Source organism: Myotis yumanensis, unplaced genomic scaffold, assembly GCF_028538775.1.
Source record: "Myotis yumanensis isolate MYYU_CA2020_CCGP unplaced genomic scaffold, mMyoYum1.0.hap1 SCAF_3, whole genome shotgun sequence".
Taxonomy (NCBI): domain Eukaryota; kingdom Metazoa; phylum Chordata; class Mammalia; order Chiroptera; family Vespertilionidae; genus Myotis; species Myotis yumanensis.
In genome coordinates, this window is record NW_027223754.1 from 186,582,715 (window position 1) to 186,606,623 (window position 23,909).

At 37.3% G+C, this 23,909-nt stretch overlaps 1 protein-coding gene across 1 annotated transcript in view; it reads left to right on the forward strand.

Moving 5' to 3' along the window:
• Positions 1 to 19,571, forward strand: part of SLC15A5 (solute carrier family 15 member 5) — a 74,439-nt gene extending 54,868 nt beyond the window's left edge. The window contains exons 8-9 of the mRNA XM_070407827.1: positions 14,347 to 14,455; positions 19,424 to 19,571. Coding sequence (XP_070263928.1) covers positions 14,347 to 14,455; positions 19,424 to 19,571 — 257 coding nt within the window. The remainder of the gene's footprint in view (positions 1 to 14,346; positions 14,456 to 19,423) is intronic.
• The last annotated feature ends 4,338 nt before the right edge of the window (positions 19,572 to 23,909 follow it).

Sequence of the window (23,909 nt, forward strand, 5' to 3'; positions counted from 1 at the left end):
AAACTTAATTCTGTCATCCATTGAATTACTAATCTTTGCTTCTTTATTAGCTTTGCGTCATGTGCCAATTTAGAAACAAGTAACTAGACTTCTTCCAGGTAATTGATAAATTGTTGAATTGGACAGAACCAAAAATAGAGCCTGTGGAAAATTCCTAAAGACCTCACTGCAAGTTAATGACAATCAACTAACCCTTCCCCTTGGGATTTAATCAGCTCCCACTTCATTTAATTACTATATTTAGCCTCCATACTGCTCCATCATTCCCTGAATGACATCACAAGACACATTGTCATGTTTTTCTCAGAATAGTATATGGCTTTGTTTATGACAGTCCCTTTAGCATTTATCAAGAAAGAAAATGAAGTGCATTTACATGATTTGGATCTAGTGACCCTATACTGACTTATAGTGACTAATTAGAGCCCTTAAAAGAGAGGGGTCCTTTGACCTTATGCCTGACTTTGGGTAAGTCATCATCTCTCTTATTTCCTCTTATTTAAAAAAGGAAATGCTGTACTTCACTTTTCTCAGAGATGATAAGAAGATAAAATTAAATAAGGCACTTGAAAATTTTAATGTCAGAGATTATTTTAAATATAAAATTAAGTCATATATTATAGTGGCCCATTTGGTTACAAACAAAATCAGTTTAGTCAAACAACCAGGCCAATTTTTTGACAGAGCTGACCATAATAAAACCAACACTATTACAATATGCTCAAGCACCCCACATGCCTCCACATTCCATTTAGCACATAGGATATTTTAAACCTTTACGGATTCATGTCAGCTGAGCATGTGTGCATATGAGAGTGTGTGAGTGTTAGTGCATGATTGGAAAAGATAATCAGCTATCACAGTCTCCCAGTCTCCAAGCTACATTAGTCATTTTTAGCACCATGATGGAGAATGGTGTGAATGCGGTAAATTCAAAAGATTTCTCAAAACTTGACTGTGCAGACAGATAGCTGTTAGAGTGACATTTTCAGTACAAGTGAGAAAACTGATCCTTCTGGGATCTCTAACTCTGAGTGCTTTAAAGGAGAAGATACAAGACTAAACCCATCCTCCTACACTAATCATTTCAGGAATAGTTTATCTAAAAGTAGCAATGCTAATATAAAGGAGTGAAGAAGTCAGTCAAACTGCTTATTTCAACTATATCCCATTAGCAACCAGATCAATTTTCTCACACATGAGTTCGAGCTTACCTTTTGACAAAAACTAACAAAATAGCATTCAGTGGGAAATGACATCTTTGTTATGGACGTGCAGGTGATTGAAAGATCCAAAGCAAAATGTCTAAGAGAAAAGGAATAATTGGACAGAATCAAGAGGTCAAGGTATACATCTTATTGTCCCTGCTAGTCCTTCTTTCTCAGAATTCAGGAAAGGAATAAAGAATTTAGCTGTTTAATTCCCATCAAGATCATTTTAAATAAAAAAAATATGATCTTTTAAAATTCTCATTTAAATATCTATGATTACTGAGGCCCCTGACAGCCATGTCAGCATGAATCACCTAGTCACTCTTGAAAGAGGAGTTTGCAGTTGCAGTAAACTTGAAAGAAGAAAATATTTATTATGCATCTGGAAGGGTGTTCATCTGGGTTTCACAGGCCCATGCTTATTTTTCCAGAGATGTGTTTCTTCAAATTCAGATCAAAGCCTCAGGTCCAACTTCACATGGGTTTTGAGATGACAGATTTTTAAACCCAGAGGGGAAAAGAAGTGGCCTGCTTCCCCATAATCTATCTTTAGTCAGCCAAACTCTACTGCCTGTCAACTGGCTTAATGCCAGAGTTCCTGTGGCTAACTAGGCAGAACCCCAACAGTTCCCATGGGCAAACCCCGCTTATGGTCCTCAGTTGGAATTAGATGCAGAACCCTCCTTGCACAATGGGGTTATGCATTTCAGAAACAATTTATTCTACACCCTCAGCCTTCATCTCTACAGAAACCCTTGGAGCTGCTCAGAGGCCTTAGGGTTCATAACAGTATCAGGGCACAGGCCAAATTACCCTCCAGACTATGGAAAGCAACTGTTCGTGGCTATTGGCTCACAAGAGGTAGAAGGGGCACAACTATGAGTCAGATAAACCTGAATTTAAACTTTAAAAAAAAAAAAGAGCTGTGAGATCTGGAGCACATTATTTGACTTTCTGAGGCTCAGTTTCTCCTTCCCTAAAATGGTGTCACTACTATCTTCCAAGAATTCTATGAGAAGAGGAACTAAATATAAAGCACCAGATAAACCAAAGCACAAAAAATGGTTTTGTTGTTGCTGTTGTAATTTGAGTGAGATTTCAACATTTTCAGAGTGAGCTAGGATTGTCATGGATACAATATTCTGGTATGGCACTTTAATAATTATTCAAAAAAGAGTGTATTCCATAAATGAAGAGCTCCGTCGTCCTATTCAACTTCAATTCCAAGTCTAGATTGGGATGAGCTAAAATAAAGCAGTGTTCTGAGATTCTTCTTGGCCTCATGTACCCATGTCCTTAGTGGAGGTCCCTTTGCATGGCAAACTTAGAAATCTAGATAGTTAGAATCACATCCATGTCCACACTAAGAGGACCTGAAAATGTGAATAAAGTCGACACTAAAAGGATGGGTTGTATTTGGCTTGGTAAGCACAGGAGTGAAGTATTTCCGGTAAACAGCACATATACCAAGGCTTGGAAGTAGAGAATCAAGAGGTACATCAGAGGAACTCAAAGAAGATCAGTAACCTAAAAATATTCAGTAAATGTTTTCAGTAAATATTCAGAGAATATGAGGATAGAATCACATAAAGTTAGAAGCAAAATCATGCAGGGTCCTTGGCTTACAGGGATTTATTTAATTTGAAGGTAATAAGAATTCATAAAGGCATCAGGTGAGTGGCATGATCTATTTGGCTTTAAGATCACTGTGGATGTAATATAATTTGGAAGAGAAAAAGAATGGTTTGGGAGAAGTAAGGAGGGTGCAACTGAAGTCACCCAGGCTAATCTAGATAGTGATGAATTAATGAGGAAGTAAGCAGTTGGAGAGAAATGAATGGATATAAGACTGATTTTTTTTGTATTCACAATGTAGTTTATTGGATTTTAGAGTGTCTGTTCTTCCCAATGTCCCTGTTGCCTCTCAAACTGGGATGGGGGACACAATGAAACAAAAACAAAAAAACCCAGCCTGACTGTCTTGACCCCCACAAATCTACTAATCTCACATGCCCTCTTTGCCAACAAATTTTCTTTTCTTTTTGCACCTTTGGGTCTCCTATTCTTTTCTTCTTTTTTAAATATTTTTCCCTTTATTGAATAAGATATTACAAATGTGCCCTTATCCCCCCAATAAGCTTGATTTTTAAAGTAGAATCAATAGTCCTTAGTGATAGTTTTGATAGAGTCAGGGGGCAGTAGGGTACAAAAAGGAGAGGCATCAAGAAGGCATCCCAAATTCTGCCAAGAGAAACTGGGTAGACAAAGCTTCCATTTTCTAAATGGAGAACACTAGAAGACGAATAGATTTAAAAACTTGTCACCCATTCATTTTTTAACACATTAAGTTTGACATACTTGTTTGACATCCATATAGAAATATCTGGAGCTCAGAAAAAAGATCTGGGTCAGATATATAAATATGAGAAACTTTAGCACAAAAATAGCATTTGAACCCAGAGAAGTGAATGAAATTACCTAGTGTGAGTATTAAGAATGAGGAGAAAAAGGAGCCCGGTACCTAAACCTGAAAATCCTCAGTATTAGAGGTTAAATGGAGGAGAAATGGCTGCCAAATAAAGAAAATTAGCAGCCTGGGATGTGGGAGAAAAAAAATGTAGATCTATACACATATGTGTGTGTACATATATATTAATATACATACATATGTGTGTATGCATATGTTTATTTCACTCAAGATAACACAGAGGGTTATTTCAAGCAGGAATTAGTAAATTGTATTAAATGCTACTGTGAGATCAAGTAGAATGAAGACTGAAAAGTATTCATAGATTTAACAACATTATGATCACTAATAACTTTAGTAAGAGTCACTTCAGTGGTTACAGGGGAATGAGCACCTGGTTGGAGTAGGGTGAAGAAATACCTAGTAAGGGGAGAAAAAAAGGAATTGCATTAAACACCTCTTTTGAAGAAGTTAGCACTGGAGATTTAAATAAAATGGTGGCTAGATGGAGATGTAAAAGGATTTGCCAGATTTAGCAAATAAAAATATAGGAGACCCAGTTACATTGAATTTCAGGTGCACAGTGAATAATTTTTAGTATAAATGTGTCTGATGAAATATTGTGGGTATACTATAAACAAAAAAATTATTTGTACAATATTCAGGGCATGCTTATCCTATAAAATAATTTATTGTTGTTCTAAAATTCAAATTTAACTATGAGCCCTATATTTTATCTGGGAAACTTGGATGTGGGTTCAAGATAGTTTCTTATTTGAGAAATCTTGAGCATATTTAACAGATAAAAATATCTGGAGAAGTTAAAATGCAAGTGAAAGAAGGGAGATTGACTTATCAAAGAATGGATACTTCTTCTCTGCACTGAAACAGAGAGAAAGGAGAGAATGGTGCTGGTGCAAGTGGGGGTAGCTCTGGTTTTGGAAAGACACTGGAGCCTTCCTTTAAGGCCCACATTTTTCTTTAAAAAGCAGCAAGTCAAACATGAGAGCAAAAGGGGATTAGGATGAGGATGAATACAAAGAACAGGGGAATACGAACTCATAGCAAGAGTGAGCAAAGCTGATTTAGAAGATAAATGTTAAGATGCTGGTGATAATGGATGAAGTGGGGGGTCCTTTTCCCCAATAAATGTTCTGAGACTTGCATAGGAAAATGAGTGATTTTTATTTGTATGGAATTCCACCCCTGAGTTTCCAGGGTCCATTTCTCTTAGTCCAGTCATAGAAGAAGTGTAGCTAGGGTTTCAGTACAGCTAGAAGCAAAATCAGCATCAAGGGTTTCCCTTCCATATTGGAGCCGGGTCCAGTACAGCATCAGGCTAGTTGCAGTCCATTAGTCATGTATGTGTGTGTGTGTGTGTGTGGTGTAGGGGGAGGTCCACATGGTCCACAGCAAATGCAGGAAAGCACACCCCAAGCAGCAAGAGTTCCAATGGCCCAAAAGCACAAGAGCAACAAGAGGGCAAATTGCTTTGTTCAGAGGATTAAATATCCCAAATTTCCACTTGCAGTGGCCACACCCATTCTGGCCAACCACCTCTGTTCCCAAGTGTGATTGACAGCAAGCACCTTTGCTAGTCCCCTCTACTTTACTGAGCATGCATCCATAGCCCTTTTGTTGGATCCCTGGGGAGTATAAAGTTGTAGTTTCCTGGTGAAGCTGCCTAAATGACATGCCTAGAATATCTGGCTTTCTCTTTGCTCCTTTCCTGTTATTAATAACTAAGTTAATTACAATGGTATCGTTGGCAGTGTTGAAGGCCCAGTTAATATTGGTGATGATAAAGAATGATAACCAAACTACCTGAAGCATTATTTTGCCCAGTGACATTCAGGTGCTCAGGGCAGGTATGAAGCTACCCAGTAGATTTTTAAATGGTGTAAAAACTACAAGATACAGGAAGAAAGGCACTACTCTACTCTTGAATTAAAGTAATTTGGGGTAAATCTTATAGGCTATTTCTTTCCAAATGCGCAAAAAAAATGAGAAAAGCTTTCTTCTCAAATTCTGAAATTAATAAGTCTACACCATTAGCTAACTGGAGTTGCAAATAAGAGAACAGACTTTACAAATAAGCAGATATTGGGGAAAATCAGTTCCTGCTATATCCATAAAATGATTTAAATTAAACATTTTACTTTTTTAAGTAGCTCCACTTAGAGATTGACTTATTAATTCAGTCCACAAATACATACTGGGTTCCTACTATGTGTAAGTACTCAATTAATAATACCAAGTCTGATATTTAATTAACAAGAAGAACCTTATAGAAATAGTTGACACTGAAATTAATATCAGATATATTCATTTGACTAATGCTATTACAATTACAGTTCATGCCTAATGACATTATCGGGCTATTATCACAAAGCATTACCTCTCTTCTAAAACTCATTTCCATGATAATTCATTGAAATCATCATGAGAACACACTATCTTGATGGGTTTTTACCTCCCAGTGCTCTTCAAGAGGAGAAACTCACAGTATAAGAAAGCTTATTATCCCAAATATCACCCTGCAGTTCTCTGTGCAGATCAGATGAACAATGCACAGTGAATTCTCTACAATTTTGAAAGGCACAGTATCCCCCAAAACAGCAAACCAACTTCATTTTAATCCCCAGTTCCCAAGAAGTGAAAATGCAAATTAAAGTGTCCATGCTGACAATGTTATGAGAGCAAACTATTGAGCTCTTCCAGATTTGGGACCCATTTCAGCTCCCCCATTTTATCCAACACATTTGTTTTATCTCCTTTAAAGGACTTTTGAAATACAGCTCAGCCTCCCTGTGCCTGTTTCCTCATCTGTGAAATAAAGGTGATCATTTGAGTACTTACTAGATAAATATGAAAAAAAATGACAGAAAAGTCAAAGTAGAATATAGTTGTTAGGTATTCTTTCCTTCAGGTATCATGAAAATTAATGTGTTTTAAAAATTAACTCAGGTAGGAGAGCTATGAATCTCAAATGAAGCATTTAAATCAGGTTACTGAAAGGAGGAAGGAAAGAAATTAACATTTATTAAGTGTCAGTTACATGCAGACCTTGCTATATGCATTTCACAAAGATATTATTTCATTAAATCTTTACAACAATCCTTTGGTGGTAGGTATTTGTAGCCCCATCATATATAAGAAGAAAATGAGCTCAGAGGGTTATATAAGTTGTCTAAATCACATAGCAATGGTGGCTTCCTGATACCAAAGCTCTTTTCACTGCACAGGGTTTATTTCCCGCGGTACCTCAGCACACCCCCCCTGGAGAAAGACTGCTACATCTTTTTAATTGCATACTTCTTTGCTCCCAAGCAAAAAGCATAGATGTGTCTAAAATAAACTGAGGTATAAAATCCATTTCAGTTTTGTCTCAACAATTTTGGATTATTGATAGATACTAGCATTAGAAAAACTAACGTTAAAAAAAAAAGAAAACTAACAAAGTCTGAGGGAAATAATTGCTTACTGTGCTCAACTATTATTTGAAAGATTCCAAAAGGCACATTTTCAGATTTGAAAACTTCCATTACATTCAAAATTAAACAGTAATTAGTGAAAAAAAAAGAGAGGAAATATTGTGTTTTTTCCTCTAAAAAATGATGGCAGAAATCTGCCTCGAATAGAAAGCAATATGCTGTAGCACTGAAAATAATGTCATGTGTGCTTGAGGTGAGTGAATCTTAGGGTTCAAAATAGACTACTATCGTTACTTAGAGTACGAGGGTTTCAGTTTCATAAATAGCATATGACTTCCAAGTTATAGTGTTGAGGTTGTTATCCAGGTCTTCAACTGCTGAAGAAGAGTTGGTTGTGATGAAAAACCCTCCCTTTTTGTTGTTTTATAAGAAATCAGAAATGTAAGTCTTAGAAAAATTCTTTATCTCAAGATATTGCAAGAACCCCACTCCCACTAGCATCAGAGGAATTTCACCCATGCCATCTGCTGCCAACAGTTTCAGCTATCTCTTGATTTAGTATCACCTTTTTTGTAATTATTACAATTTGATGATTAAAATTACATATCAGATATTATACTTCTCTTTATGGTTTATTCTCCAGTAATAAAAATAATAATATTTCCTATGGTTTATATTTTCAGATGAATTTCAGAATCATTTTATCAGTTTTCCCCAAATTCTATTTTTAATAAGTAAAACTTGGTAAGTTAATTTTAGAAAAAATATAAAGCCTTTGTAATATTTCATGTTCCATCAACACCTATAGCATAACTTTTTTATTTATTCAACTAGAGGCCCGGTGCATGAAATTTGTGCATTGGTGAGTGGGGGTGTACCTCAGCCCAGCCTGCACCTTCTCCAATCTGGGACCCCTTAGGGCCGTGGTTGGCAAACTGCAGCTCGCGAGCCACATGTGGCTCTTTGGCCCCTTGAGTGTGGCTCTTCCTAAGCCTTAGGAGTACCCTAATTAAGTTAATAACAATGTACCTACCTATATAGTTTAAGTTTAAAAAATTTGGCTCTCAAAAAAAATGTCATTCATTGTACTGTTGATATTTGGCTCTGTTGAGTAATGAGTTTGCCGACCACTGCCTTAGGGGATGTCCGACTGCCGGTTTAGGCCCGACCCACAGGCAGTCAGACATCCCTCTCACAATCCAGGACTGCTGGCTCCTAACCACTCACCTGCCAGCCTGATTGACACCAAACTGCTCCCTTGCTGGCCTGATCGCCCCCAACTGCCCTCCCCTACTGACCTGTTTGCCCCCAACTGCCCTCCCCTGCCGGCCATCTTATGGTGGCCATCTTGTAATGATGTTGCATGAGGGTATCGCACAGGGGCATAACACCACCTAGGCTTTATTATATAGGATGTTTAAAAATTCAGTTTAGTAAAATTTTCTTCTTTCCTTATATATCCTGAACATTTCTGGTCAGAGTTATTGTAGGAATTTTATGCTCATTTTCTTTTTGCTGTTATGAACTGAATCATTTCCCCTCATCACAACTCACTGAGATAATCACTATTATATAAGATTAGTAATGTTTGTCTTCATCTTGCACTGAACTTTTAAAAATATATTTTTATTGATTTCAGAGAAGAAGGGAGGAGAGAGATAGAAACATCAATGGTGAGAGAGAATCACTGATCAGCTGCTTCTTGCACGTCCCACACTGGGGATTGAGCCCACAACCTGGGTATATGGCCTGACTGGGAATCGAACCCTAACCTCTGGTTCATAGGTTGATGCTCAACCACTGAACCACATCAGCCAGACCTTGCACTGAACTTTTTAAATTTATGAGAAAATTTTAGTTGATCTTAGTTTAAATCAAAATTATCTAATCTTAAATATAATTTTTTAAAAATTTTATTTGAGAGAGGGAGAGAGAAAGAAAGAGAGAGAGAGAGAAATTGATTTGCTCTTCCACTTATTTATGCATTCACTAGTTGATTCTTGTACTGGTATGTGCCCTGACAGGATTGAACCCACAGCCCTGACACATCAGGGAAATGCTCTAACCAACTGAGCTATACAGCCAGGACTTAAATATAATTTTTATCCATATTTCCAACATTACCTCTTATGTTTTGTGTTTTAATCAGGACATAGAACTTCTAGGGCAATGTTAATACCAGAAGAGAATCACATTTTATCTTGCTTATGATCTTAATATTAATCTCTCTTATTTTTCTAATAAGCATATTTATAGATTTATAAAGATAATTTTAAAGGTATTCTTTAGTATAAGAAAATTTCTATTTCTTGTTTTCTGATATTTAAACAAATCAGGTTACATTTTATTGAATGCCTCTTAAACAGCTCTTGAGATCGCCTTTTGATTTTCTTACTGCTCCTGACATTATATAGTATATTTAATTAATAGATTTTTAAATATTAAATCACCTTTACTTACAAGAAATAAATAATACTTGGTAGCATCAATACTTGATGATCTTTTTGCTACACTCTGGAAAGATCTAAAGGAAAGATTCATTTCTTCCATAAAAATTGAAAGGTGAATTCAGAACCTAATGTCTGTTTTGCAGGTAATTCTTTGTAACTTTCCCCTACTACTTCTTGCTATTTTGTTTTTCATTTCTTCTTGGTTCAATTTTGGCAATTAATATTTTCCTAGGTAATTATCTCATTTCTATGAGATTTTTTATATTAATATAGAACACTCATCACTCTCTGATTTTTTTGTTATGTATTCTGACCAGATTTGTCAAGGGCTCTTATTGTAACATTTTTTTGAGTAATAATCAGCACTTAGACCCATTAAATCTACTATACTTTAATATGTTGATTTTCTACTATCATCTTTATTTCCTTTCATTTTACTTTCCTTAGCCTTGTTTTGTAATTTTCTTACATTAATATTTACTTCATTTATTCAGTCTGTTAACAAACAAAACTCAACTGAGTAAATTTGAAGACCTAATTGGCTTGATTTGTGAATCAGGCAGCATCCCATCTAGTAGATAAAAAGGTACTCTGGGCCCGGTTGGTATGGCTCAGTGGCATCAACCTATGTACCAGGAAGTCAGGGGGATTCCCAGTCAGGGAATTGGGCTCAATCCATAATAAAGGGCATGCATGGAGATGATTCTTTCTCATCATTGATGTTTCTATCTCTTTCTTCCTCTCTCTTCCTCTCTGAAATCAATTTATATATATATATATATACTAGAGGCCCGGTGCACAAAATTTGTGCGCTCAGGGTGGGGGGGTCCCTCAGCCCAACCTGCACCCTCTCACAGTCCCGGAGCCCTCAGGGAATGTCCAACTGACAGCTTAGGCCCACTCCCCCCGACCCCCGCCGCAAGTGCATGAATTCGTTTATTTTGTTCACTAGATTCCACATATAAGCAAAATCATATACTTGGCTTCCTCTTACTGGCTTATTTCATTTAGCATAATATTCTCCAGGTCCATTAATGCTCTTGCAAAAGGTAATATTTCCTTCTCTTTGTTTATGGTGAGTAGTATTCCACTGTATACATGTACCACAACTTTTATATCCACTCATCAACCGATGGGCACTTGGGCTGCTTCCAAATCTTGGCTATACTAAACAACGCTGCAGTGAACATAGAGGTGCATATATTCTTTCGAATTAGTTTTTGGGATTTCTTTTAAAATTAACAAATAACTCTAATTGAACAAGAAATATTTGGGGGACTTCTGTGATCTAAACTCATTATTAACTAGCTGGTTATAACATTAAAATGTTTAACGGGTTCACTGTGAGCATTAACAAATGTCACTTACTGTTCCCCAGACTCTTTATAGGGCACATTTTTTTCTCATGTTGTTAATCTTCCTATCCAACCAACCTAAGATTTGAAGAAGTTTAGTTAGTTCCATTCTAGACCTAAAATGTTCTCTTTATCTCCTTTTTCAAGGATACTCCTGATTTCCATCAGCTACTAGAAATGGCAGATGAAAAATGGCACAAATGTGAATTATGACAATAAAAGTTTATAAGCTACTAAAATAAAATTATAGTACCTAAGAGCTGAGTCAACTGACAATGTTAAATGGAACATTTTACAACCAGTCCTGGGATAATGATAAAAAGAAAAAAGTGTAGCACACAGAACATGAAGAAATATCTGACAGGTAATGGGCCCAAGATCAAGCTCAGGCTACCTGATTTTGGATGAGCTATCTTAAAAGTTAGGATGGGAGGAGATAATCTAATGTTTATGGACTGCCTCCTCTGTGTTCAATTGTTGACATCTATTATCTCTTTTACTTCCCATAACAGCTCAGTGAGAGAGCTATTATTGTCATTTTAGAAAAGAGAAATCGAGGCTAAAGTGGTCAAGTTGGGCAAATGCTCAACAACAAAACTGTTAAATAATAGACAATATTGACATCCAAAGACTCTCTGACTCCGAAGCCCATGCTCTTTCTATAGCTTTTTTTATACCCAAATGCTATCTTTTTGTATAGATAGATAATCTCTATATAAATAAAGCAACTATAGGTTTTATAAAGAACCTCTCTTTCCAATTTGATGCTAATGTTTGTTCCACGCTATCAATTCAGGTGATGGTTCTCTTTACCTTGAAGCTCAGCTTGTAAATTAGCTACATAGAGAATGTTAAATTATAGCTAAGTAAGGCAAAAATATAGGGCTAGCATGAATATCAGCATTAGGAAGAAAGCTGAACTCTGAAAATTATATTTAAGGAGGAATATAAGAATGTTATCAGGAGTTTGGATAGTTGATACAGCAATCTTTCATTTTATTTTTAAATAACTCCACTCAGAGATTATTTTGTGTTAGTCATAAATTTCCACTGCCTTTCTCTTGCCTTTCTAGTAAGACATCCTTCTGTCACCCCACACACCCATAATACCAAGTCACAGTGCTTCTGATCTGTGACCACCTCAGTATCCCCAGTGACAGACAAAAGCTCACTAGCATGTCCTGGGGGTCTGGTGCTATCTCCCAATAAATTAGTATTTGCTCTAATTATGCAATTTTAGAAATATTGTTTTATCTTTAAAGATCTTAAAAAATTTATATTCTTTTCTTTCATCTGACTTTGTTATAATGTAAAGATAGTCTTTCCAATTACTTACTATGGACCAAAATTCATACTCGAAGAAGAATTAATGTCATGTTAATTCTGAGGCATCACATACTCTGTGCAAACTCCACTTACACTAGCCAAAAAAACACAGTGATCAAATGATATAATCGAATGACATGCAAAGGGCTGATGTGAAATGAAAAGGGCAGAAATATGATTAGGATATTAATTCAAGAGAAATAAGAAAATAGGACTGTTTGAATAGACTTAGCAGGATGGATTAGTTCTTTCTGGAAATATGTGTGATGTTATCTCAACGTGGACTTCCACTCCAACTCCCCCCATTTAAGTACAATCAAATGCTTAGTTTCTATACACACACACACACACACACACACACACACACACTAAGAGGGCTACAAAATATTCAATGGCCAGACATAGAGAGAAACATTCAGTGAAACTGCTCCTAAATATCAGATGAAGGCATCATGTCAATATAGCAGTAAAACCATAAATTTCTATTGTAATGGAACACAAATTAATAAAATGGGAAAGTAGAACTTACAAAATAGCTTTAAACTCAATACCACATTTCATTTATAGGTCCAAGACTATAATGGACAAAAGCTAATTTTCATGGTTGATCCATAATAATAGTCATTGAGAAGTTAAATGACAGAGGAGAAACAGCTTTAAACGGGAAGTGGCACAATTAATCACAACTGTCATACTTATGCACTTGCTGACTATCAACCTTGAACAGAGCATTTAATTCAAATCCCATTTAAAAGTATGCACTGTCAAGGGAGAGGCCAAGAACCATTTTCTAGTTCAGGAAGCAACCCACAATCCATGTGCCAATGATGGCACTGAAAATCAAGTCTATTGGCATATAGACTGATTGCTCTGATCCTACACCCTCTTCACAACCCATTGTAGAAGCTGCTCCTATTAAAAAAATAATAATAAAATGCCAGAAACCTTGACATCTGACTTTTCAGAGATGATCAATTTCTGTTCTCATTATTTGAAAATATTCTGCACATGTAGAACCCCAATTGAATTGAAGCTCTCTGTGTGAAGAGAGATTTTACCTTTTGAACACCCTTTTAAACATTCTGAAATACTATATATCTGTAATATATTTGTTGATACTAAGATCCCATTGCTGTTTTAAAAGCATTACATAGAATAACTGTTGTATATATAATATAATACAGTATATTTCATACCATGTATTAAATAATATCTCAAACTCACTGAAGAAAAACTGTGTAGAGAAAGAGATGAGACACAGATAGAGATATTGATATAGATGTAAATAGATTATATAGGTATAGATAGAGATAGAGATAATAGAGATAGAAAGATAGAAATAGAAGGACAGAGATAGAGATAGAGATAGAGATTTGGATATGGAATGAAAGAGAGAGTTATAGCAAAGATCCAAAGCAAAGGTCAAAATTTAGGAGCAACATAAAAACAATTACCTTGAATCCTAAATAATTTCATATGCACATATTTAATGTAAATGTAATGTAACCATCACCAGTTTGATCAAAAGGAAGTATGTAGAAGTATTAAATTGAAGGAATTAATTATCAGTTCAAGAAAATGTCTTCCTGACAACCAGATTGCAAGTAATTATAATAAGATAACACTAGATTTATCTAAGTTGTCAAAATAATGTAACATCTGGCATCTATACATATTATCTTGATAACCTTACAATTAGCATATGCAGCAGACTACCTGGTCATGGCAAATATTCTTCATTCATTTAATGTATATTTACTAAACAATCCCTACATGCCAGCCACCTTTCTACATACTAGACAGGAATAAGACAAACATGGTTCCTGCAAATTAATAGGATAATCAGGGTTACTTTTACAGCCCAGTTCTTCTGGCACCTACACTGTGTTATGTAAATTAAGTTTTTCTGACCTTGGGTGCTTTGCTTGTCATTTTACTGTTATTTACAGAATTAAATAAATTTTGACAATGAGTTTCAAATGAGCTTTTTTGCTTTGTAGGTATTATTGAAGCGAATAAAGCTCTATGAATCGTGGAATGATAAAATATTCACAGAAACTTACAACTCTGCTGTTGAATAACAATTACACTTATTCCAAACAGGCAATTGGTTTCCAAGCGCATTAGACAAAGGCAATTTAGAGAGCTTCTTCTTCTTCTTGGCATCATTAACGTTGTTGAACGTCCTGGGATTCTGGAGTATTTCACAAAGGTAAGTATGTGCGTGATAAGATGGAAAATTTCTGAGTTCGTGAAATATTGACCTGGGAACCATCACTGAGCCAACAGGAATCCTGTACGCCATGACTGGACAAATTAGCATATTAACAGATTATTCAGAGCCAGAAATGTCCCATTTAGAATTCACTTTTTTCATCAATCCTTATAATAAAAACAGTTCTTTAGTTGATTCTACAAGATGTTCTAAAGCAAACTTTCTTCCTCCATTACATAGTACTACTTTAGAATTAGAAATAACTATATTGGTAATAAAAGAGAATGAATCATTATCATTAAAAGCAAGTATCATTAAATAAATAACTAGAAATCTAATGATGCTTAAGATTCCGATTCCATTCAGGCCTTTGAATCAGCAGTGACCATTTCAAGGTCAATAACAAACTGGGAAAAATCATTTAACCAGTCACCTGAGACCCTTCATTGGCTTAATAGGTTTCATCTACCATTCATCCATTGCCAGTGCGTGCATCTCTCTCTCTCTCTCTCTCTCTCTCTCTCTCTCTCTCTCTCTCTCTCTCTCTCCTGTTCCTACACATGTAAAAATAAAGACAATAATAATGACCTCTTATGGGCCTTAGGGAGATAAATTCTTATAAAGGGTCAAGCACAATATCTGCCACATAGTGGGAACAAAACAGATCTTTGTTTTCTTCACTTCCCTCCATTCACTTATCCATTTAATAGTGCTTATCCCAACCATTATCACTTCTCCCTTGCCTAAAGCATCCTTTTACCCATCTAATAAGTTTCCTTTGGAACATCAGTCGTGTGATAGGTACTGTGGTCAACTAGAAAAATACAAAGTCAGTAAGTCAATCCTGCTCTCATGGAGCATATGGTCCAGTATAAGAGAGAGGCAGGATTAATGGACAAATCATACAGAGGATATATCATAGAATTGTATACTTGAAACTTATATAATTGTCTTAACTTATGTCACCCCAATATATTTAATAAAAATAAAATAAAGAGGCAAAAATCAAATGAAAAAAATCTGAATGGCTACATGAGTTTCATCATTCCTTTCCTTCCATAGTGTATGTTATCAAATTGACCCTCCACAATGTATGATTTCCCTAAAATGCCTATTTCATTCTGAAATTAAAAAATAAAATAAGAAAATCAGTCTTGCAAAAGGACCCAGTATGAATGTCCTCAGCTTTGTAGTAAAAATAGACTCAGCAACAAAAACGGAAGCTGAAGCAAGGCCCCTTTCCCCTCCATCCCTTGGCTCCAAACACATAACTGATTCCCATCTGCTGATTCTCACAAGACTGTACTATTTCTCAATTTTTACTTTTTCTCCCACTGTAAGATTTGACCCTTGTCTGTTTTGGAGTAGTTGAATAGGCAATCTCTAGGGTCAGCCCAGTTGAATTCAATCCCACAACTTAGCTGTACTAACTTCAGCAAGCTGTTTAACCTTGCTAAACCTCAGTTTTTTCTTTTATAAAATGGAAACAATAAGAATAGCAATTGTAAAGTTGTAAGGATGAGTAAGTGCTCAGAAAGTTAGTAATATTAATAATGGCCTCATGCTCTGCTTTATGCTCCCCTTTTCCTCCTTTTTATTCTTCGAGACTCATGCTGAGGTGTGGCCAAGAAGACCATGATTCTGAGCTGAGTTCGGGTAGAACTAGCACTGGGACCAGAGACTATTAGCTCAAGGAGTTACTCACTCACTTATTTATTCATCCATTCATTCAACCAACTTACTGAGCACTGTTCCAGAAAATAGAAAAATAGAATTGGAAAAAGCAAAGCACCAGTCTACATGAAGCTAACATCCAGTGCTCAAATTAAAATATGTGTGATTCTTTCTCTTTGGTTGTCAAGCAAATGAGTTACTATAAGGAAGTGGGATTCAGAGGAGGCAAAAATAAAAATATACAAAACACCAGAGATTAGAGGAACCAAAGGTGAGAACGAACTAAATGATAATATAGGGTTTATTTAGAAAGAATTTGATTCTTACTAAATCTTCTTCATCTCTTTTCTCTTTTAATGCATACTTTTTAAGGGAAGGAAAAAGAGAGAGGATAAAACAAGCAAGAAGGAGAAAAAAATAATTTTCCATGTGTTGAGCATTCCTGTGTCTTAGCATGCTAGATACACACAGATAACCTCATTTTATATCTACCACCTCCTGTTACACTGTACTTAAAAAACTAAAGTAAGAGCCCTGGCCAGGTAACTTGGTTGGTTAGAGCATCATGTCAACATGCCAAGGTTGCAGATTCAATCCCCTATCAGAGTCAACCAATGAATGCATAACTAAGTGGAACAACAAATTCATATTCTCTCTCTCTCTCTCTCTCTCTCTCTCTCTCTCTCTCTCTTTCTCTTTCTCACAACCCCTTCACTCTGGTAGTTAGATACGAAACCAGTCCCTTCCATTAAAGTGACTATAACCACCATCATCTGTTAATCAGCCACTCCAAAGGGAAAGAATGAGTGTCACATATTAGAAGAAAAGAGTCTGGAAAACTTGCCTACAGAGATTAAATAGCTAGAACCAACTCTTAGAGCAAAGGCACATATTGTCTTGGGTATGTGTTGCCCATTGGGATAAAATGGACCAACTCAGAAGATCTAGGCAAGAAACTGTATGGAAGTTAAGGTGGGAATATCAGTGACCTCAGGGAGGAGTGCATGACTCTGATTTATTTCTATACTGATTTTTATTGTCAAATGCTAACAAACAACAAGTATGCAAAGAAACAGGAGAAAACACAGGTATCTCAGGGACAGTGTTGTGGAAACATTATTTATGAGTCAGATAGTGTTTGATCACAATACACATCCAATCACAATTCAATTTTTACCAAACCCAAAGGTGTTCAGAGCCAGATAACAGCAATGGCACATCTATCAAGAACAGGAAAGTCCTGACCTATTCTTTTCCCCCAAGATTTTGAGGACAGTGGATAATTATGAAACAGCATCCTCATCAATATACAGGTGTCATTAGGTCTGTGTTAGCACCAGAGGGCACCCCTACCACCTTGCATAAGGATCCAGTGTGATGCCATCCTGGCGTAAGTCCGAAATCCATCCAGATCTTGTCAGGGTCACTGAAATATCACAGTTATGAATTACCCATAAATGTCAGGCCAAACTTACCTTTAATTTGTACAAAAAACAACAACAACAAAAGCAAAAATCAATAATAAACAAACAAAAAAACAAGAGTTCCCTGACTTTGTATAGTCTCCTCAAATAAATCTGAAATAGAGAAATAGTGACATGTCATACCTGAGGCTCTCCAGGTTGTAGATGAAATAAGTAGGCAGAAAAAAAATCTCTTCTTCTTGCTGAAAAGTATTAGATAAACATCTCTGTAGTACTTAACATAAATACATATCCCTCACTGGATGCTAACATTAAAAGGTATTATAGATGTTTCCAGGGGAGGTGGCAAAAGGGTGTTTGTTTTATAATCAACTAGAGGCCCGGTGCATGAAATTCGTGCACTCTGGGGGGGTGTCCCTCAGCACGGGCCTGCACCCTCTCACAGTCCAGGAGCCCTCAGCGGATGTCCACCTGATGGCTTAGGCCCTCAGAGAGCAGGCCTAAGCCGTCAGTCAAACATCCTTAGCGCTGCCATGGAGGTGGGAGAAGCTCCCGCCACCGCCGCTGTGCTTGACAGCCGTAAGCTTGGCTTCTGGCTGAGTGGTGCTCCTCCTGTGGGAGCACACTGACCACCAGGGGGCAGCTCCTGTGTTGAGCATCTGCCCCCCTGGTGGTTGGTGCGTGTCATAGCGACCAATCATCTGCCATTCAGTTGATTTGTATATTAGGCTTTTATTATATAGGATGTTGTAAACACATCTTATTAAGTTTATATCTATCACTGCACTTATTTTGTCAATGATGCCAGTGATCTTTTGTGTATAACCTATAACAATTGAAAGTGACATAAGTCAGATATAAATGACTATGAATATTCTTCTCTTACAGTTATTTTTAGCAACATATTAGGAAGGAAAAGAAGGTGAAATCAGCTTTGGAAACCTTCACAAGTCGAAAAATAGATGTCTGATCCCAGAAATTTATATGTTCTTGATAAAATTGGACTTATAATCCATATTCACTTGTTTATTCAATAAATATATATCAGGCATTTGCTATGTACCAGGCACTGGTCAAGGCACTAGGAAAAAGCAGTGAATAAAGCAGTCTTAGATTTCTATCCTCCTGAGGCTTACTCAAAAGTGTTTAAGAAAATAGTTCGTCTTTAGAGGCAGCATGACATAGAAGGAAAAGGCCAGGACTCCAAGTAGTAATGAGTTCTGATTCCAAATCCAGACTCTGCCAACTACTATTCATATGAACCCTAAGCAAGTTATGTCACCTCTTAGAACCTCAGTTTCTATACCTGTGAAATGGGATGATTCCATCTTTCCAGGGCTGTCGTGAAAATTCAGTAAGTTGGGGTGAGTATAGTTAGTACCCAAGCATGGTACTTGGCACTTTGAAGACACTCAGGAAAGCCAGGTCTTTCTTGGATCAAGGAAGAAGGCACACATTCTAGAAATATAGTCATGGATTTCTTCTTCAACAATGATGTTTTCCACATAGTCTCAGCACCAACTTTACAAATCCCCAGTGCATCTGATGAACCTTTCTCGTCAACCTGGTGGCCTCCAAATCTGTAAAGGTGACAGGGTTTCACACTTCACTTTCTCACTGTCAGACTCACTGCATGTTGTGAAAGAGCGCCACCTAAAGGTCCTTATGAGACACCTTCATATGCACTAAACCTCCTTTCCTTGGTTATAAAAGACTTTTTGGCGAGCAGTGCTCTTAAATAATCATCACTGTTGTGCCAGTATCTATGGCCCCGTAATAAAAGGTACACAGCACAGGAGGAACGCAAATGATTTATCAAGTCATCTACATCTGGTCCTAAAAAAAGCCTTCTTTCTTTCTTTTTTAGATATTGTAATCTAAATCATTTTAACGCCGGGAATATCAGTGGAAGTCATCTTGAAGAAACACTTCTCCTCCATGAAAAGTCTCTGAAATTTTATGGCAGTACACGGGAATTTTCTTCCAGTATTGATCTCTGGGAGACAGCCCTATGAAACTATATTTGACTCCACCTGTCTTATGAGCAAAGTATTCATTGTTTTCCTCAGCTGAACACTTTATGCATTTTAGTTTGAGCTGATATGTATGGAGTGCCTTTATGAATACTATTTGTGTACATTTACAAAGACTAATTATGACTCTAATAAATTAGTATGATTTTGCTTTCATATGCTATCCATTAGAATACAGTAATTTCAAAGTCTAAGTGAATATAACAACAAAATGACAATTTCCCATACATCATAATATTTCACAACTTTTTATAATGGTTCAGCCATTAAAAGCAACATATGTGGTTTTGTTTTTTTTTTGGAGTTTAGTAAATGTGCCATTAAAATCAAAATAACAGTATGTTAGTTATATTCTTCCTTTTAATATATTTATTGAGCATTTATTATATGCCAGGCATTGTGATCGTATACTATGTCTGAGCAAATACTAAATCTACATGTGATTTGACTATAGTGGATCTTGATGTTACACTATCAAGATGTGAACTAAGGAAATTTTCTCAGAATTGAAACGCAATGTTACTAAAATAAAGAATTTTAACAAAGAGCAGATACCCACATGCTGAAGATGTTATAAAATAAATGTAAGTGGTACAAATACTGAGCTTAAAGGAAAGAAAAAAATTAAGGAAGGTTAAATGAGTGCTGAGAGGAGAGCTACAGGTCAAATCAAATAGAGATGCTTACAGGATCCCCTAACCCAGTGGTCGGCAAACTCTTTAGTCAACATAGCCAAATATCAACAGTACAACGATTGAAATTTATTTCGAGAACCAAATTTTTTAAACTTAAACTATATAGGTAGGTACATTGTTATTAACTTAATTAGGGTACTCCTAAGGCTTAGGAAGAGCCACACTCAAGGGGCCAAAGAGCTGCATGTGGCTCACGAGCCACAGTTTGCCGACCACGGCCCTAATCCAAATGACATCTTTGAGTCACCATTGCTACCAATTCAAACACATTCGGAAAAATGTCTTCCAAAAGAGATTTTTCCTATACAGGCAAAAATATGTGAAAACTCGTTTTCTAAAAAAGTAAATAAAACTACCACCCCATATCTTTGTAGCAGTGCATGTCCAATTTTGATTGAAGACCACCTGCTTAAGGAGAACCTTCTGGCCTCTACCACAGACTGCCTTAACCCCAATCTTTTTCCAAGAATCAGTGGTTTAAACAAACACACCTGAATTATTTGGTAAGTTCCCCAAAGCTTGAGTAAGCACCACTGCCTTCCAGGACAGTTCATGTTGGATAGGATAGGCGGGTTTATCAGACGATTGCAAATGATTCTGCAATTAAGCGCCCTCCCTTGTGTATACCTAAATTATTTTAGATCTGAAGAATAAAAAATTTATTCATCTTGATTAGGAATGATATGCATTTTTTATTGCAAAAGAGCAGCTGTAAAGCACCAGGTGTTTCTCTTACTCAAACAATATTTTGTTCGTTGGCTTGTTTTAGGGACAAGTGGGAAAAAAAAACACCTAGCTCTTACGGACATCAATTCTTGCCCTATAATTTCTTCCAGTCATCTTCTAGCATTTGTTCTCTGACAAAACAGTGAGGCCATAGATGCTTTCTTTGTTATAGAGGGTTAAATGCCAAGTTTGCAACTTGAGTTTAATGAACACCCAAAAGATCAAGACAACTTTACTAGTAAACACCTCACCTTAGTACATGTGAGAAGCTCGAACAGTCTCTCTCATCATTAGAAAAAGGGTCTTATTTTGTTGTTTGTTCCCCCAAAATGTGCCTTCCTCTCTTAATTTCTACATCATGACAGAAAAAAAGTGCTCATTGTGCTTTCACTCGTCCTTCGAGATGAAAAGAGATCTATAGAATTATAAAGTGGACCCAAAGCAAACACCCAAAGAGCTTAGAATTCTCACATTGAGGTTGACACTCGTGATTAGCTAAATTGCAGTAACTACACATGCTTCCATTCGGAACGGGATGCATCCAAACAGCAGTTTCTCCTCTAGTGCCTAGCAACATTATCATTGAGCACCTGGAATAGTTTAGGCATTAAGTGTAATTGGTTTTGCTTTACATAAATCTGTAGCTTTGTAAATAAGCCGAGCATTTCAGCTTCTCTATAACACCAATTAACTTAAAGGGATGCGTTGTTTGCAGAAGCCTGCTGGGTCTGTACTGTACTTCCCTGGTAATATGATCAGTGGCGGGCAAGGTTCTGTGTCCCTGCAGTGTTCCATTTACTCCCAGGCACTCGGTGCCAAGGGTCTGCACCCAGCCACTCATTTGCTCTATTTTTCACTTGGAGAAGATTGGGGAAATGAAGCCTTCCCTAATAAGCGCCTTCTGTGCTCTATTTCTGTCCGTGGCCGAGCCCTGAAAGGCAGGGGATTTGGGATCGTTGTCTGTGACCTGCAGAGCACAGGTCTGACCCCATCTGCTTCTGACAGGGACATCTCTCTCCTCTTTTTTTCTTGTAACACTGCAGTCCAATGCAGCCAGAAGTCCCTATATTGAGCCTGTACACAAAATTAAGAAAACCATTTCTTATTATATGAAAATGTTTTCATCAGAGGTTTTTTTTTTTTGAAAAGCACTCAGAAATCCACTTCTAGAAATTGGTAAATCTGTCCAAGCTCTTGGATATTTCCCCTTGCTATCTCTTTACTTGGCTTAATCCCTTATCTCTCATATCCCCTTCAGGTAATCTTGATTTATAGCATTCATTCCTCCCTGACCAACCTCTAATTCTCTTGGTTTCTGAAAGTGTTTTATTGACTATCAGATTAATGGTATCACCAAAAAAAAAAAAAAACACACACAAAAAAACAGCTCATGATTCCCAAAAGTTTCCTGTTAATATTGTGTGATTCACAAATTGAAGGAAGGAGAATTATCCCTTCTGAAAACAGACAAGTTTCCTTGTTCTATGAGAACAGAACTTTAGCGTTATTACTTGAACCAGTCCAGCAATGAGCAGTTTTCAAAGATTATATGAGCACTATGGACAAAGTAAATATTTTGACCAAGAGTCTGGCTACCAAATCCAGGGGCTAGCCCTTTCTACATAATTGCTTCTAGAACAGCTATTGTCTATAATCCTATATAATAAAAGAGAAAGATGTAAATTGACCGTCCCCCACTATGCTCACCAGCCAATCAGGAGTGAGTATGCAAATTAACCCAACAAAGATGGCAGGTTAATTTGCATACACAGGCGCCAGGCAGAGAGCAGAGCAGGAGAGCTGGAGGCTTGGGGGGCATGGTTCCCTCTGTCACTCCCAGCGACCGAGGGAGCACGGCCCCCAAGCCACCAGGCAGAGAGCAGGGCGGGAGAGCCGGTGGAGAGTGGAGCACCTCAGGGAACTTGGCTCCCCAAGCCACCAGACGGACAGCAGAGAGGGAGCCTGGAGGCTTGGAGGACTTGACAGAGTGGGAGGCCATGGAACAAAGAGCAGGAAGGGAAAACCAAGAACACGGGGAGCACTAGGAATTCTGAGTTCTGGTGGCAGCCCCAGGACTAGAAGCAGAAGCCCAGAGCGCGGGGAGCACCAGGAATGCTGGGAATCGTAGTTCTGGTGGCAGATGGATCTCCTAGACACTAGAGCAAAGTGAGCCTGGAGCAAGTTACTGCTGAGGTGGGGGATGGAGGATAAGCAAAGGTGAGAGACATCAGTAAAATCAGAGTGTCTAGGAAAAATTAAAGGGAAGATATCCTAAAACTTCTAGGAAATCTCCACCAATGAAGCAAAGAAAAGAAAATGCCTCTATTATTCTGTGAGCAACAAACCAAACTGGATTGGGGTCTCAGACAATTCGCTCATATGATTGCAAAGACAGACAGAAACTCCCGAACTGGAGAGGGCTCCCCTGAGGGCTCCCAGATTGGAAAGGGTGCAGGTCGGGCTGAGGGACCCCTACACCTCCCAATGCACGAATGTCATGCACCAGGCCTCTAGTATACTGATAATATTCTCAGGGAGGATTTCAGTCTTTTTCTGTCCCAACAAACAAGAATACAACTCCTTCCATCCAGTAACTGCTGGAGTGAAACAATAGCGATTCTTAATACCTCTATAGTGTGCCCTCACCTTTTGTGGATAATTACTGTCTTCTGCTTAAACTCAAAGGTATGACTCTAAAGGCAGAATTTCTGGTTCTGTGGGAGTGAGTACATCTAAGAATGGTTGTATGGGTACTTTTTTAGTGCTCTTTAAATCACAATGTAAACCATCTTTTCCTCAAATAAAACAGTCATCATTGGATCAAGATGGGAATCTGAGGTCAACTAGGCTCTCCACCTCCTTAGCATCTACACAGGCATCCCCTGGAGTTCCTCCAGGC